This window comes from Gopherus evgoodei, chromosome 7 (assembly GCF_007399415.2).
Source record: "Gopherus evgoodei ecotype Sinaloan lineage chromosome 7, rGopEvg1_v1.p, whole genome shotgun sequence".
In the NCBI taxonomy this organism is placed as follows: domain Eukaryota; kingdom Metazoa; phylum Chordata; order Testudines; family Testudinidae; genus Gopherus; species Gopherus evgoodei.
This window is the reverse complement of record NC_044328.1, coordinates 67,423,530-67,438,168: the sequence shown is the minus strand read 5'-3', so window position 1 is coordinate 67,438,168 and position 14,639 is coordinate 67,423,530. Positions and strand designations below refer to the sequence as shown.

The following is a 14,639-nucleotide window of genomic DNA, read 5'->3' as shown; positions in this document are numbered from 1 at the left end:
GGAGATGCTCATTGTAGGGTCACTCTTCTAAGTGCTCTAGAATGGGACAAGTGTAGTAGGTGGGTACTGTGTTCGAGTCACCAGGGTATTACGGCAATGACGCCTCAATCACGTGCCTCAGGTAGAGCCAAACACTTTCTTGGTCCCCTTCTGCATGACATGATAGAAGCAGAACCAGCGGGATGAGACAGCTGAATACCCTGTCGACAGCTTGGCATCAGTGCTTTTTCTCTTCTGGGGTCAGTTATCTTTAACCAGGGCACCTGCCAAGGTGTCTAGGGCATCCACAAGGAGGACTATCTAGGAGTTGAGCTGGATTTGGACTCTATGGGTGACATTTACAAGTGGTTGACACCCACAGTTGGAGCCAGTTTTCCAAAAAAACCCAGCTCCCACTTAGGCAGACAAATAAGTTGCCACATTTTCAAAGGGCTCAGTACACGAGGAGTGCATTCAGTGCTGAAATGTTCTGAAAACAAGGCTTTCCCTGTCTGAGCATGGGCTGGAAACAGGTGCAAGTCTTCAGCACAGATTAGTGAATCTCAGGTAGAACTAGATAAAACATCCTGATCAAAAGGCAAAATCCATACCAACAGAAGGGAGGCCATGTGTATCCCATTCTCTCACCCAGGAGTGTTCAATACAACCTATTTACAAGTGCTTTGGCCAGTCCAGTTTTAGATGCCCCATGCAATGGGACTTCCACCTCTTCCCTAGGGAGACTATTCCATTGCCCAACAGATATAGATGGTCAGTGACAATATTGCTAGATGAAACAGGAAAGAGAAAATACCTGCATATGGTGCTAACATATTCACAACTTCTATTCGGTCAATGTAGATCATAACCCCACCACTATAAAAAAAAAAAAAAAGCTTTGTGAGTTACATGAACAGATATTCACAGTAGCCCCAATTCAGAGTCCAACAATCCTTCTTAGTGGAGTTTGCTGGAGATCTGTAGAGTTGACCTTTTACCCAGGACTCTGCTTTTCCAGGCTGTCTTGGAACACTGCGGATGGCAATTAATCCCAGCTTAATATCTGGCATTTCACTCCTGCGTGAATCAATAAAGTGAGCTCCAGGATGACCCCAGTGCACTTTCATTTTTCTTTCTGATGCCTCACCGTGTTTAGCCAGAGATGTGAATAAGAAAAGGAAAATGCCCTTGGAATGACCATGCAACTGTTAGCACTAGGAAAAAAAGATACAGATGGGAGACAGACTAGGACAGAATACCTGCTGAAAGAAGTAGAGAATTCTGTCTGCACAAGTTGCACACATTTAGTGACTCCAAACAGGCTCATACATAAAACTTGCAACAAGCAGCAATGCTGAACTGAGCTCAATAGATGCCACGTCCACTGCAAAAAGATGACTGTCACAACTTGTCACACCATGCCAGACAAGACACACTGCTGACTACGTTAGGGTGGTGTTATGGCTCCAAGTTTTGGGCTTTAGCCAAGTAACGTCAACTCTATTCCCAACTCTGCTATGGCTCATGGCATGACCTTGAGTAAGTTGCGTTCCCTCTGTAATACTCTCCTACCTCACAAGGGGCTGAGAGTCTTAATTCATTATCATTTGAGCAGCACCCTGAGGCCTGGTCTACACTGGGGGGAGAGGGGCTGGGAGGGAATTGATCTAAGATACGCAACTTCAGCTACAAGAATAGAAGAGCTGAAGTCGACGTATCTTAGATCGACTTAGAATCACTTACTTTGCATCCTCGCGGCGTGAGGTTGGTGGCCGCCACTCCCCCGTCGACTCCGCTTCTGCCTCTCACCCTGGTGGCATTCCGGAGTCAATGGGGAGTGCATTTGGGGATCGATGTATCGCATCTAGACAAGACACGATACATCGATCCCCAATAGATCAATCGCTACCCGCCAATCCAGTGGGTAGTGTAGACATACCCTGAGACCCCTTAAGGGAAGGCACCAGAAGTACAATCAAGTACAGCCTACAGGCTTTCCCAAAAGCTGTTAAGTAGCTAACCTGTTCTGCCATGCTCCTGTTTCCTAGCTGGTCAAGTCCTCACCTCAAGCCCTTCACTTTTTAATACAATTCGTAACAGAAAAAACCCACCAACTAAAGCTGTATTTATCACACAGAGAACCAGTACCATCCACTACAGAAAAGGGAAAGTTCTAAATTCTGTTTTCCAATCCACATTTTCCAGAAGCTCATAACTTCCTCAAACACATATTCCTTTGGGGCTAGAATCTCCCATGCTCGCTCTCAGTTCAAAGGTAATATTTGGAGGGAAAGCTTTAGCAAAATGAGCTAAGCCATTATTGACTCACACATGTATAAACACTGATCTTGTATATTCCAAGCTGAATTTTTGTGCTCAGATAACTCAAGCATGGCTCTTATTGCAAACTTCAGACTTGGCTTGCTTTGCAGATCTCACGGAGACACAAAAGATAAACCAAGTCTGAAGGAAGTCAGTTCATTAGTTTGAATTACACATTGTTACAACTGGCAATTCCACATGTGCTATTTTTTCTGTTCTTTTTAAGGATTTCCCATTTAAGGGCTCCACAATGACAGGGGCTTACAAGCACTGCAAATGAGAATTTTTCATAGCAAGGCACTGACAAGCATCATTTGGCAGGGGAAGGGGACTGAGTTAGGTCTGTCAAGGGTGGGTGCCTGTAGGAAAGAGAACTTCTGGGTCAGAAAGTGATTAAGCACAGCCCCAACAATGAAGAACTCCTGTTTATGATATCATGGGCTCTGCTGGCTGAACTTGTGAACTCCTTGATCAATATGATCTGGATTATTTTTCTTTAAAAAAGAAAAAATCAGGAAATCCTCTCTGTTAATACAATATGAAGCACTCCAGAGTCAGGAAATGCAAAAAGGGTAAATCTCGCCTGCAATTAAACTAGGCCACATTGCACATATGTAGGCCAGAGATTTGAGGCTTCATTATATTCAGAGATTTTCAGTTTTACACAAACATGGCTGAGTGTACTGTGGCACCAAGAGATAAGATTGCTCAATACCTTACATTACAAACCTGTTTTTAGTTGCTTATAATTTTGACAAACTTTAAGAACCCAGGAATTGCCAAATGGGATCACACTTGTGGCCAATCTAGCCCAGTACCCTGGGTATGACAGTGGCCAGCGTGAGCTGCTTCAGAGGAAGGTGCAAGAACCCCAGAGTAGACAGAGGAGGCATAATCTTCCCCCAGTGAAGGTCTCCTCATCCCTGATCACTGGAGAGTGGCTTAAATGCTAATGACTGAGGCTTTATCTCCATTGCAATGCCTTTTTTGTAAGAATTAGTTATAGCACCTTCAGATATTCATGTATGTTCAATCCCTTTTTGAATCTTAACGTCTTATACTCAACAGTATCCCGTGGCAGCAAGTTCCACTGTCTAATTATGCACTGTGTGGAAAAATATTTTCTTTTTTCCATTTTTCAATGTCCCTTTGGTCTTGTGTTAGGAGGCAGGGAGAACAAAAATTCCCAATATATTTTCTCTAGACCATTCATTACTTTATGTACTTTTATCAGATCCTTTCTTATTCATCTGCTTTCCAAGGTAACAATCCCAGTCTTTTCAAACGAGAGATTTTCCAGGCACTTAGGCATTCGCGCTGGCCTTCTCCAAGCTCCCACTATTACTATCATCTTTGTTTAAGATGAAGTGACCAGTGCTGCACACAATATCCAGATGGATTTCTATAATGGCATTATAACATTCTCCGCATTATTCTCCATCCCATTCCTTCTGAATCCTAACATGCACAAGCACCTGCCATGGTTATCAGCTCAGTCATTTCATACTCAAGCTTCTTCAGAAAAGACGGTTCCTCACCTTTGTAACTGTTGTTCTTTGAGATGTGTTGCTCATATGCATTCCAGTTAGGTGTGCGCGCACCGCGTGCACGTTCATTGGAAGATTTTTACCTTAGTAACCCTGGTGGGTCAGCTGGGTCGCCCCCTGGAGTGGCGCCGGATATATACCCCTGCCGACCCGACCGCTCCTCAGTTCCTTCTTGCCCGTTACTCCGACAGTGGGGAAGGAGGGCAGGTTTGGAATGGATATGAGCAACACATCTTGAAGAACAACAGTTACAAAGGTGAGTAACCGTCTTTTCTTCTTCTAGTGCTTGCTTGTATCGATTCCAATTAGGTGATTCCCAAGCCTTACCTATGCGGTGGGGTCGGAGTGAGATGTTGCAGAGTGTAATACTGCGGAGCCAAAGGCTGTGTCATCCCTGGACTGCTGAACCAGGGCATAGTGAGAGGCGAAGGTATGGACCGAGGACCAGGTAGCTGCGCGACATAGCTCGTGGATGGACACGTGAGCCAGGAAAGCAGCAGATGAGGCTTGAGCCCTGGTAGAGTGGGCAGTGAGGTGGCTGGATGGAACATGAGCCAAGTCATAACAGGTGCGGATGCACGATGTCACCCAGAATGAAATCCTCTGTGAGGAAACGGGTAGGCTCTTCATACGCTCTGCCACTGCGACGAAGAGTTGGGGGGTTCTGCGGAACGGCTTTGTCCACTCGATATAAAAAGCGAGTGCTCTACGGACGTCTAGGGAGTGCAGCTGTTGCTCCCTGCACGATGAATGTGGCTTCGGGAAGAAGACCAGAAGAAAGATCTCCTGGTTAACATGGAAGGCCGATACCACTTTGGGGAGAAAGGCCGGGTGTGGTCGCAACTGCACCTTGTCCTTGTGGAACACAGTATATGGAGGGTCCGCCGTGAGAGCCCAGAGCTCGGAAACTCGTCTTGCCGATGTGATGGCCACGAGGAAAGCGGTTTCCCAGGACAGGTAGAGAAGGGAGCAAGTTGCTAATGGGTCGAATAGGGCCAACATAAGTCTAGTAAGAACCAGATTGAGGTCCCAGGTTGGGGCGGGGCAGCGTACCTGGGGGGTATAGGCACTCCAAGCCCTTGAGGAATCTAGATACCATAGGATGTGAAAACACCGAGCGGCCATTCTCCCCTGGGTGGTAGGTAGAGATGGCCGCCAAGTGCACCCTCAAAGATGATACCACTAGGCCTTGTTGTTTAAGGGACCAGAGGTAGTCCAAGATGGTGGGGATGGAGACCTCAGCGGGAAGAACGTTGTGCTCTCCATACCAGCATGTGAAACGCTTCCACTTGGCCAGATATGTTGCTCTAATGAAAGGTTTTCTGCTACCCAAGAGTACTTGTTGCATTGGGGCAGAGCAACGCAATTCAGACTGGGTCAACCACTCAGGAGCCATGCCTTGAGATGGAGGGACTGTAGGTCTGGGTGATGCAGTTTGCCGTGGCCCTGAGTTATCAGGTCCAGGTGAAGAGGTAGTGGGATAGGGTCGGCTATTGACAGGTCTAGCAACATGGTGTACCAGTGCTGCCTGGGCCACGCTGGAGTGATCATGGTCAAGCGGGCTCTGTCCCTGCATACTTTCAGCAGGACCTTGTGGATGAGCGGGAACGGTGGAAAAGCGTATAGTAGGTGAGTCGTCCATGGTATCAGGAAAGCGTCTGCTATCAAACCCTGTGAGAGGCCTTGAAAGGAACAGAACATCTGGCATTTCCTGTTCTCGTGGGACGCGAAGAGGTCTACATGGGGAAATCCCCACTTCCGGAAGACCGAAAGAATAATGTCTTGGCCAAGCAACCACTCGTGAGAAAGGAAGGATCTGCTGAGGCGATCCGCCAGAGCGTTCCGAACCCCTGGGAGAAAGGACGCTATGAGGTCTATAGACTGGGCTATACAAAAAGTCCCAGAGTCATAAGACCTCCTGACAAAGGATTGAGGACCTTGTCCCACCCTGTTTGTTTATATAGTACATGGCTGTTGTGTTGTCGGTGAATATTGACACACAATGGCCTTGCAAGTACTGTTGGGACGCCTGCAAGCAAGGCGGACTGCTCTCAGCTCCCGGACATCGATGTACAAGGCCAGTTCCTGAGATGACCAAAGGCCTTGCGTGCGTAGATGCCCGAGGTGAGCACCCCAGCCGAGAGATGATGCGTCCGTCGTCAGGGACGCAGAGGGCTGGGGCGGACGGAACGGCAGCCCTGCACACACCAGGGAGGTGGTCAGCCACCATTCAAAGGAGTCTAGGATGCTCGGTGGAATGGTGACAATCATGTCTATGGCATCCCTGCCTGGTCGGTACACTGAGTTGAGCCACGATTGGAGGGGACGGAGGCACAGTCTGGCGTATTTAGTCACAAACGTGCAGGCCGCCATGTGACCCAGGAGACCGAGGCAAGTGCAAACTGAAGTCAACGGAGCAGCTTGCAGACTCTGGCTAATGGCCACCATTGCCTGGAACTGGGGCAGCGGTAAGCAGGCTCTGGCGAGGTTGGAGTCCAGGGTGGCGCCAATGAAGTCTATCCTCTGAGTGGGAATCAGAGTGGATTTTTCCGCATTGATCATTAGGCCTAGATGTAGGAAAAGGTCCTTGACAATGCCGACGTGATAGATCACTTGTGCCTCGGAGGTCCCTCGGATGAGCCAATCGTCTAGATACGGAAAAACGTGTATCCGACGGCGGCAGCGACGGGTGGCGACTACAGCCATGCATTTCGTAAATACTCTTGGGGCTGTAGAGAGGCTGAACGGTAGGACCGCGAACTGAAAGTGTTGGCAGTTGACTACGAACCGGAGGAACCTCCTGTGAGGTGGGTAGATGGCTATGTGAAAATACACATCTTTCATGTCGAGGGCTGCATACCAGTCTCCGGGATCCAGGGATGGGATGATGGTCCCCAGGGATACCATACAGAACTTCAACTTTATCACGTATCTGTTGAGTTCCCGCAGATCCAGGATAGGTCTGAGACCCCCCTTTGCCTTGGGGATTAGGAAGTAGCGGGAGTAAAACCCCGTGCCCCATTCGTGTTCCGGTACCTCCTCTATGGCTCCTTTGGCAAGGAGCGTCTGCACCTCCTGGAGGAGAAGCTGCTCGTGAGAGGGGTCCCTGAAGAGGGACAAGGAAGAGGGGTGGAAGGAGGAGCGTGAAATAAATTGGAGGTGGTACCCAAATTCCAACGTGCGTAAGACCCAGCGATCTGATATTAGCCGGGACCACGCAGGGAGAAAAAGGGAGAGGTGGTTGGAGAAAGGAGGGAACAGATCCTTTGACGATACTAGTACAACACCCTCGGGCGCACCTTCAAAAGGAGGGTTTTGGCCCTGTCGAAGGTCTGGAGGTACCTTGGTTCTGGCCCCCTTGGTTGCCTGACTGCCTCCGGTGACCAGTTCTCCCCGCCTTCTAGCAAAGTCCTGTCTCTGTCTGGGCTGAGGGTAAGAGTGGTGTGGCTGGGGGCAGAAGGGTCTGCGCTGAGTCACTGGCGCGTGCATGCCTAGTGAGCACATAATGACCCTATTATCTTTTAGGCTTTGCAGCCTAGGGTCTGTCTTATCGGAGAATAGGCCTTGCCCTTCAAAGGGGAGGTCCTGGATTGTATGTTAGAGCTCCGGGGGAAGGCCTGAGACTTGCAGCCATGAGATACGCCTCATAGTAACCCCGGAGGCTAGGGTCCTGGCCGCTGAGTCCACGGCGTCCAGGGAAGCCTGGAGGGAAGTTCTAGCCACCTTTTTTCCCTCATCCAAGATGGCCGCAAATTCCTGTCAGGAGTCCTGCGGGAGCAACTCCTTGAATTTGTCCGCCGCTGCCCAGGTATTATAATTATAGCGGCTAAGGAGGGCTTGTTGATTAGCCACATAGAGTTGGAGCGCCCCTGCAGAATAGACTTTGCGCCCCAGCAAGTCCATGTGCCTAGCGTCTTGATTTCGGGGCTGGAGCCTGCTGGCCATGGCATTCTCTCTCGTTGATTGACTGGACAACGAGGGAGCAAGGAGGGGGATGGACCTATAAGTATTTGTAGCCCCTGGAGGGCACCATATATTTACGTTCCACTCCCCAGGCAGCAGGTGGGACAGAGGCCACAGACTGCCAGATCGTGTTGGCATTGGCCTGGATCATCCGTATAAAAGGGAGGGCCACTCTCGCGGGGGCATCAGATTATAAAATGTCCACCACTGGGTCCTCTACCTCCAGGACCTCCTCGACTTGCAAGTTCATATTCTGGGCCACACGCCTGAGGTGGTCCTGGTGGGCCCTCAGGTCGATTGCTGGAGGGCCTACAGATGACGTTCCGGCTACTGCCTCGTCAGGGGAGGAGGATGAGGAAAGACCTGGGACAAGCGGGTCAGTCGAGGGCTCTTCTTGGTGGACAGCCTCTGTCTCCCTTGGGATCTGGGAGTCCTGAAGCTGGACCGACACCTCCTCTGAAGCAGAAGGAAGGCAGCGGCTTATAGTGGCTTCCAGCACCAGGTGTTCTGATGTGGCACAGCGCGATGGGCCTGGATGTGCACCCTGGGCCTGATGATATGCCCAAGGTGTCCAGAATGTCCACTGTTAAGGTCCGTGATCCTGAGCCTGGGGCTCGTGGAATATCGTGGCGGGCACATCGGCGTCTCTGTCTTGGGCATACGCACTGTCCGCCTGCGAAGACACGGACGGGTGCCGGGATGGCCAGGGAGGAGCTGAAAGACCATGGTAAGAGTCCCTCTCTCTCGCTGTTGGTGATCTCCTCGGCCCCAGGGATCGGTACCTGGAGTCATACAGTGCCGAAAGCGAGACCGGGACCTGCGACCGGCGCGGTGCCGGGAGGTCGACCTGGATCTCGAAGATCTGCGGCGGGAACGGCTGCGAGAGTCGCGGTGCTGGGAGCTGCAGTGGTACCGAGAGTACCGGGCCGGAGGCTGAGACGTCGATCTATGCCGCGAGTACGACCAGTACCAAATTGGCGAGCGGTGCCAGGACTGCTAGCGGCATCGGGACCGTGATCGTCGATGAGACCGCGAACGGCGCCGGGACCTGGATCGTGATCGGTGCCAGTCTGCCAAGCCGACTGAAGGAGGTCTCTTTATGGTTGGCTTGCCTCTGGAATGTAATACCCGCACCGGCGGTGCTGGGGGTTGAGGCAGGACAGACTCCGTCATGGCTATAAGGTCCCTGGCTGTGGAGAATGTCTCCGGGACCATAAGCTCAACCACAAGCCTCGGCGGGGAGCTCTCAGGGAGCTGAGTCGACGGTACCGCAGCAGTCAGTGCTGCGGCAGGTGAAAGTGCCAGGCGGTTCAAACGAGGCTGTGTCTATGGCGCCGAGGCCACAGAGGCAGTGGAGGACTTCGACCTCTTCTGCTTCGGGGAGAGAGATCGGTGCCGAGCAGGTCCCTGCGCCGGAGATGGCTGGTGCTGCGGTGTCTTGGCGGTGCCAGCGCGGTCCGGTGCCGGAGGAGCACTGCTAGCAGACTGCTCAGCGCTCGGTGCCAAGGACGGAGGGTTCAAAGCTGCCTCCATGAGGAGATTCTTTAGGCGAAAGTCTCTTTGTCTTCAGTTTAAATGCCTTGCAAATACGGCACTTATCTGTAACGTGCGATTCCCCGAGGCACTTTAGACAAGAGTCATGGGGATCGCTTGTGGGCATCAGCTTAGGACAGGCCGAGCACGGTTTGAACCCCGGTGAACCAGGCATGGGCCCCAGCACCAGGTGCGGGGACGTGGCTAATGCCCAAACTCTACTGAACTATATACACTAACTATTTAAGAACTATCAAACTAACTATAACTATATATAAAACCAACTATATACAACAAAGATAGCGAAGAAACAAGGAGTAGCTAGGGAAGTGGAGGACAGCTAAGCCGCGCTCCCCTCTTCCAACGACTGACACGGGCGGTAAGAAGGAACTGAGGAGTGGTGGGGTCGGCAGGGGTATATATCCGGCCCCATGGCAGCGCCACTCCAGGGGGCAACCCAGCCGACCCACCAGGGTTGCTAGGGTAAAAATCTTCCGACGAATGTGCACACGGCGCGCGCACACCTAACTGGAATGGATATGAGCAAGTACTCGAAGAACAGCTTTTGGATGTACCATCTGGGCTTGGTATCTTACTGCTCTTTAAAATAAAGAGCTTGCCCTAGCACCTCTTCTGACACTTCAATCTCTGACAGTACGTACTTCAACCTTTATCCAGCATTAACGATCTTGGCTAAAACTTTTCAACTTGCTGTATGCCTCAGACTGAATTTATATTAAAACTTTCAACAAAAATCAGCCATTTTTAAGGTTAGTGAAAAAAATGGGCAGTTTTGTCAATTATTAAAAAATATTAAACTTTTTAAACAACTCTAGCTCCTCCCTAGCTTGGAGAAAGATCTTGAAATTTGGCAGGTGGGTCATCCTGGGAGATGCTTTACCCCATGGACACAGATAAATATTTGGCCTCTGAAAATCACCTACTGCAACACATGTAGCAGACCTTGTTCTTCTCTTGCTCTTTAATTTTTTAAGTATTCTAATTGCATTGCTCATGCTCCTTAGCATTGGTGAACTGCCAACTATCCACCTCAAAATGTGTTGTAGCCTAGGGAAATGCCTGCCCATCTACCACATGAAAGTATTTTTTAGGTTAGGAGGGTGCGCACTGGCCTTGGAGCCAAGAGAGCACAAGTTCAAGCCTAACTATCTTGACAAACTTTCAACCTTGCTCTCTGCTTCAGATTGAATTTATTTTAAAAAATTTTCAACAACATCAGCCATTTTTAAAAACAAGGTTAGTGAAAAAAAATGGGCAGTTTTGTCAACTATTAAAAAGTTTAGCTTTAAAAAAAACAAACCAAAACAAACAAAACTAGCACTTTCACTGTCTGGTCCTATGCACTTCACAACCCTCAATACTGAACAAGGCTTCATACCTCCTACCCTGTGAGGCAAGCTAATATTTCCCCATTTTACCGATGAGGTTACAGACATTGCACAAGGTCACACTTAAAGCAGAAATAAGAACAGAATCAAGGTCTCCAATATGGCAGATTAAATCTCAGTCACAATGAAGCTCAGAATCAATCTGCCAAATTTGTACTTGGCTATGCAGTCTATAATCACTGGACCGCCAAAGCCAAAACCAGAACCCATAAATTCTGATTTTCAACATTTTTCTGATGTCTAGCAAACACACGTCCTCTTCCTGGGAGTGACTAGTCTGCAGAGGATAATAGCTTACTAATACTACCAGTTATTGTTTTAGCTCAAGGGGAAGAGGTCTTTGCAGTGACCTGAAGTTTCTGCATTCAGACCCCACAGACGACACTGCTGTGGTCAGTCTGATTCCACATAATGAAATGCGCACCCCCACACTCGCATGAGCTCCTATAAAAATCCTAGTTCCTTTCACACAAAGAACTATGAAAAAAGAATGAAAGTGAAGCACTTATAAGTTAGGAAATGCCAAAATTAAGGTTGCTTGTGCAGCCTTAATTCATCTCCCTTGTGCATATGCACTGTCACGGTGTCTTTAGTTACATGATTCCATACTGTTTTTTCCATAGAAATCCTGCTTTGGTGCTCAGGATGGAACATGCTCTGTGCATGAACCAGGGCTGGGCAGTGAATTAAGTTGTCATCTGCAGTAACCCTGCCTCAGTTATGCCAGAAGCTAGAAGGTGTGCAGTGTTTTAAATTCAATTCTCATGTTAAGTTGGAGAAGTCAAGCTCTCAAGAGTTAGGAAATTCCAGTAATTAAAAAGGGACACTGTCAACTTGATTATTTTTTTTAAACTTGACTAACTGCAAAAAACAGTTTTCCTGTAGGATCTCCCTTCACTTTATATGACCGAATTATTGGAAAATTTCTATTTTAAGAAACACTGTAAAGGTGTACTACTCTGCTGTTGATGTTTAGAAAAGTCTTCTGAGTGGTCCCCAAACATGCTTGGGCTCTCTCCTTTCCTCTGCGTGTACATCTACCAGCTGCCTCTTCTGTTTCAGCTTTGCTGCTGCTATCGGTTCACAGTTTCTCGCAGGCCTTGAGACTGAGCATCCACATGCTCTCCCTGCAGAACAGTGATCTCACTATGCTAATGGTGAGACAGGAACTGCAATGGGCTAACAGCCCAGTGACACTGACCCGGCACAAGAGCTGTCACATGCACAGTACATACATTGAAAATACAGGGAAAAGGCTTGTTTTGCTTGCATCTACCAGTTACAGGCATCATAGAGTTTACTTTTAACTATACTAGAGTCAAGGTACAACCTCTGCTGATGAAAATGAGATTTTCAAGCTTGTGTCCTTAAGCAGTTTCCCCTGCAACTGCAATTACATTGCACATAAGTAGTATTTGATGTTCCTTTGGTCATTACAAACATTGCTAAATCCTGACATTTCTGTTAATCATTTGTACTACTCTCTCCAGCTGTAGTCCTCAGAGCCTTTCCTAGTGGTTACTCCATATCTTAGATAACATGATGGGCTGTTCAGGCATATCTGGGAAACATTTAGTTTGTCTGTAGGGCCCAACACTGTATATCTAAGCTTTCCCCCCATTGACTGAATCTCCATGGTCAGGCTTCCTGTGAACCTCATGAGGATTTCTGCTTGTCCCCGCTCCCTGAATAAGGTGACTTTGCTTGGAATATAACACAAGTATATCATGTTTATTACATAAGAATTTTGCAATGAGCCAAGAGCACTCACACTCTGGAAGAGGCTAATCTCCTTTGGAAGTCTGGTCCACAGCTTGACTGAGAATGCTTTATCTCTTCCTCTGACACTTCACATTGAGCTTTGTTAACTACCATGTATGAGAGCAACACAATTGGAGTGATGGGTCAAAACAAAGTTTTGAAATGACAATAGAAGAATGGAACACATAGAACCATGCACTGGGAGGTTAGGGAATTATAGAAATGTAGGGCTGGAAATGACCTTGAGAGGTCATCAAGTCCAGCCCACTGTGCTGAGGCAGGACCAACTAAACTTAGACCATCCCTGAGAGATGTCTGTCCAACCTGTTGAGAAAACTTCTAATGAAAGTGTAGGATAAATATGAAATTAAAAAATTAAGGTTAAGTTTAGTTAAGGAAATATGTGCATTGTAAAGAAAAGTTGTCACTAGGAAGTAGAATTCATTGAAAATAATGAGTTATAAGGCCAGAAGGAATGAAGTAGGGAGGATGTTTGGTTCAAAGAATAACTAATGAGATAAGGGGAAGTTTCTAAAAAGAAGGTCTCTGATAGATGTGAAAAAAGATCTGTGTTAAAATGAGCCAAACATGACACTTCTCAACCCACACAACTGTGTTAAAGCCTATGTGAACCCAGGGGCAATGGACAAACTGTTGGTTAGCAAGAAGAAGGGGAGGAAATGCCTTGGGAAGAAAGGAAGTTGTAAATCTTATCCAGATAAAGACTGGAAATAAGGGTAAACTTGAAGGGTAAACTCTTAAAAGGGTTCATTGCTTATACCTACCTGACCATGTTGGAGTCGACCAATACGGGTCTAAGCATCCCTAGGTTTTAGCCTGTTTAAGTATTTTGATCAAATGTGTATAAATGTTTTGTTACTGTTTGGATGTAGTAAATTGCTTATTATTAGGCTTTTTAGGCATGTTTTGAGCAACTGTACCTTTCGGCTTTTGGATTCTTTGTAGCAACCAAGGACACAGCCATTTCAACTGCATTAACTCAGGACTATTGTGATAGAGAAAGCTTACACTTCCAAAGTACTCAATGGAGTTGAAAAGCAGTCTACTCCCTATGAAAACCAATTTTTGCTGTGTGGTGGGCCCTGACCCATTTCAGATATCTGGTGGGGTTGGGGCGCATAAAAATGTGCATTGCTCGTCATCCTCTACAGTGTCTTCTGTCTGGTAAAATTAAAAACAGTAGTATCTAGTCCTAGGACTGACACTGTGGTTCCTTTTGCTGGAAGAGCACCAAACTGAAGGCTGTCCTCTTAAACAACCCTCACATTTGACTGCAGGACTATTCATTGTCCTGGAGAAATTCCCTCTCATGAGGGGCTCCTAACCCTTTTACCCATGTGCAGTACATACATTTAAATTCTGAAGGGCTGCAACCTGAGAGTCTGACAATATATGCTAATGGGTTGTCCTAATACCAAAAGGGACCTGTCACAGAATTTATGGTTTGGGCTCTCTCAGTTCAGGGTGAACCTGTGCAACGCAGATGTAGTTCACACACTGTATACTGTGTTGGCTGCTGTAGCAGAGGCATTATCACTCAGTAAAGAACAAGTACCAGCTAGTGTAATATGTTCAGACTGTAAGGGTCTGTGATGCCTTAACAACCACCTCCCTTGGTGTAGTGCAAATTCATTTTGCAGTGCAGATTACAAGCTTTTATGCTATTAAGCCCTTTTGTCCTATGTGTGGGAACTAGCAGGTAAATGGGCTAACTCAGTGGTATATGTGGTTAAAGTAAAAGCTCATACCAGACATGGGGAAGTGAGCAAGAAAAACAGAGCAAATGAAGCTGCTAATAGCCAGGCTTCAGTGTGGTCCCACGCCCAATTATCCAGTTCTTGCCATTATCAATTGAGCACAAGCAAAAACCATTGATTTAGTAACATTGCAAGAATCTGATCCAGAGATATCCTCTTACACAAAAACTAATGCTTGGGGAGTTAAATGGTAAATCACTCTTTCCCAGGGAAAGTTCCATCACAGCCCATTAAAAAGGAAATGTTAAGATGGGTGCATGATGTGCCATTGATGGCCCACCGAATGCTGATACCACTTATCAGTGACTAATTAAGGCAGCCTTGGTGGCCCCATTGTAAAAAAAGAT

At 47.6% G+C, this 14,639-nt stretch overlaps 1 protein-coding gene across 8 annotated transcripts in view; it reads right to left on the bottom strand.

Moving 5' to 3' along the window:
* The window catches only part of ERLIN1 (ER lipid raft associated 1), a 64,104-nt gene that overhangs the window by 18,952 nt on the left and 30,513 nt on the right, over positions 1-14,639 (bottom strand). For all 8 annotated transcript variants that reach the window (XM_030571321.1, XM_030571322.1, XM_030571318.1 and 5 more), the window contains one exon: positions 794-855. In XM_030571321.1, coding sequence (XP_030427181.1) covers positions 794-855 — 62 coding nt within the window. The remainder of the gene's footprint in view (positions 1-793; positions 856-14,639) is intronic.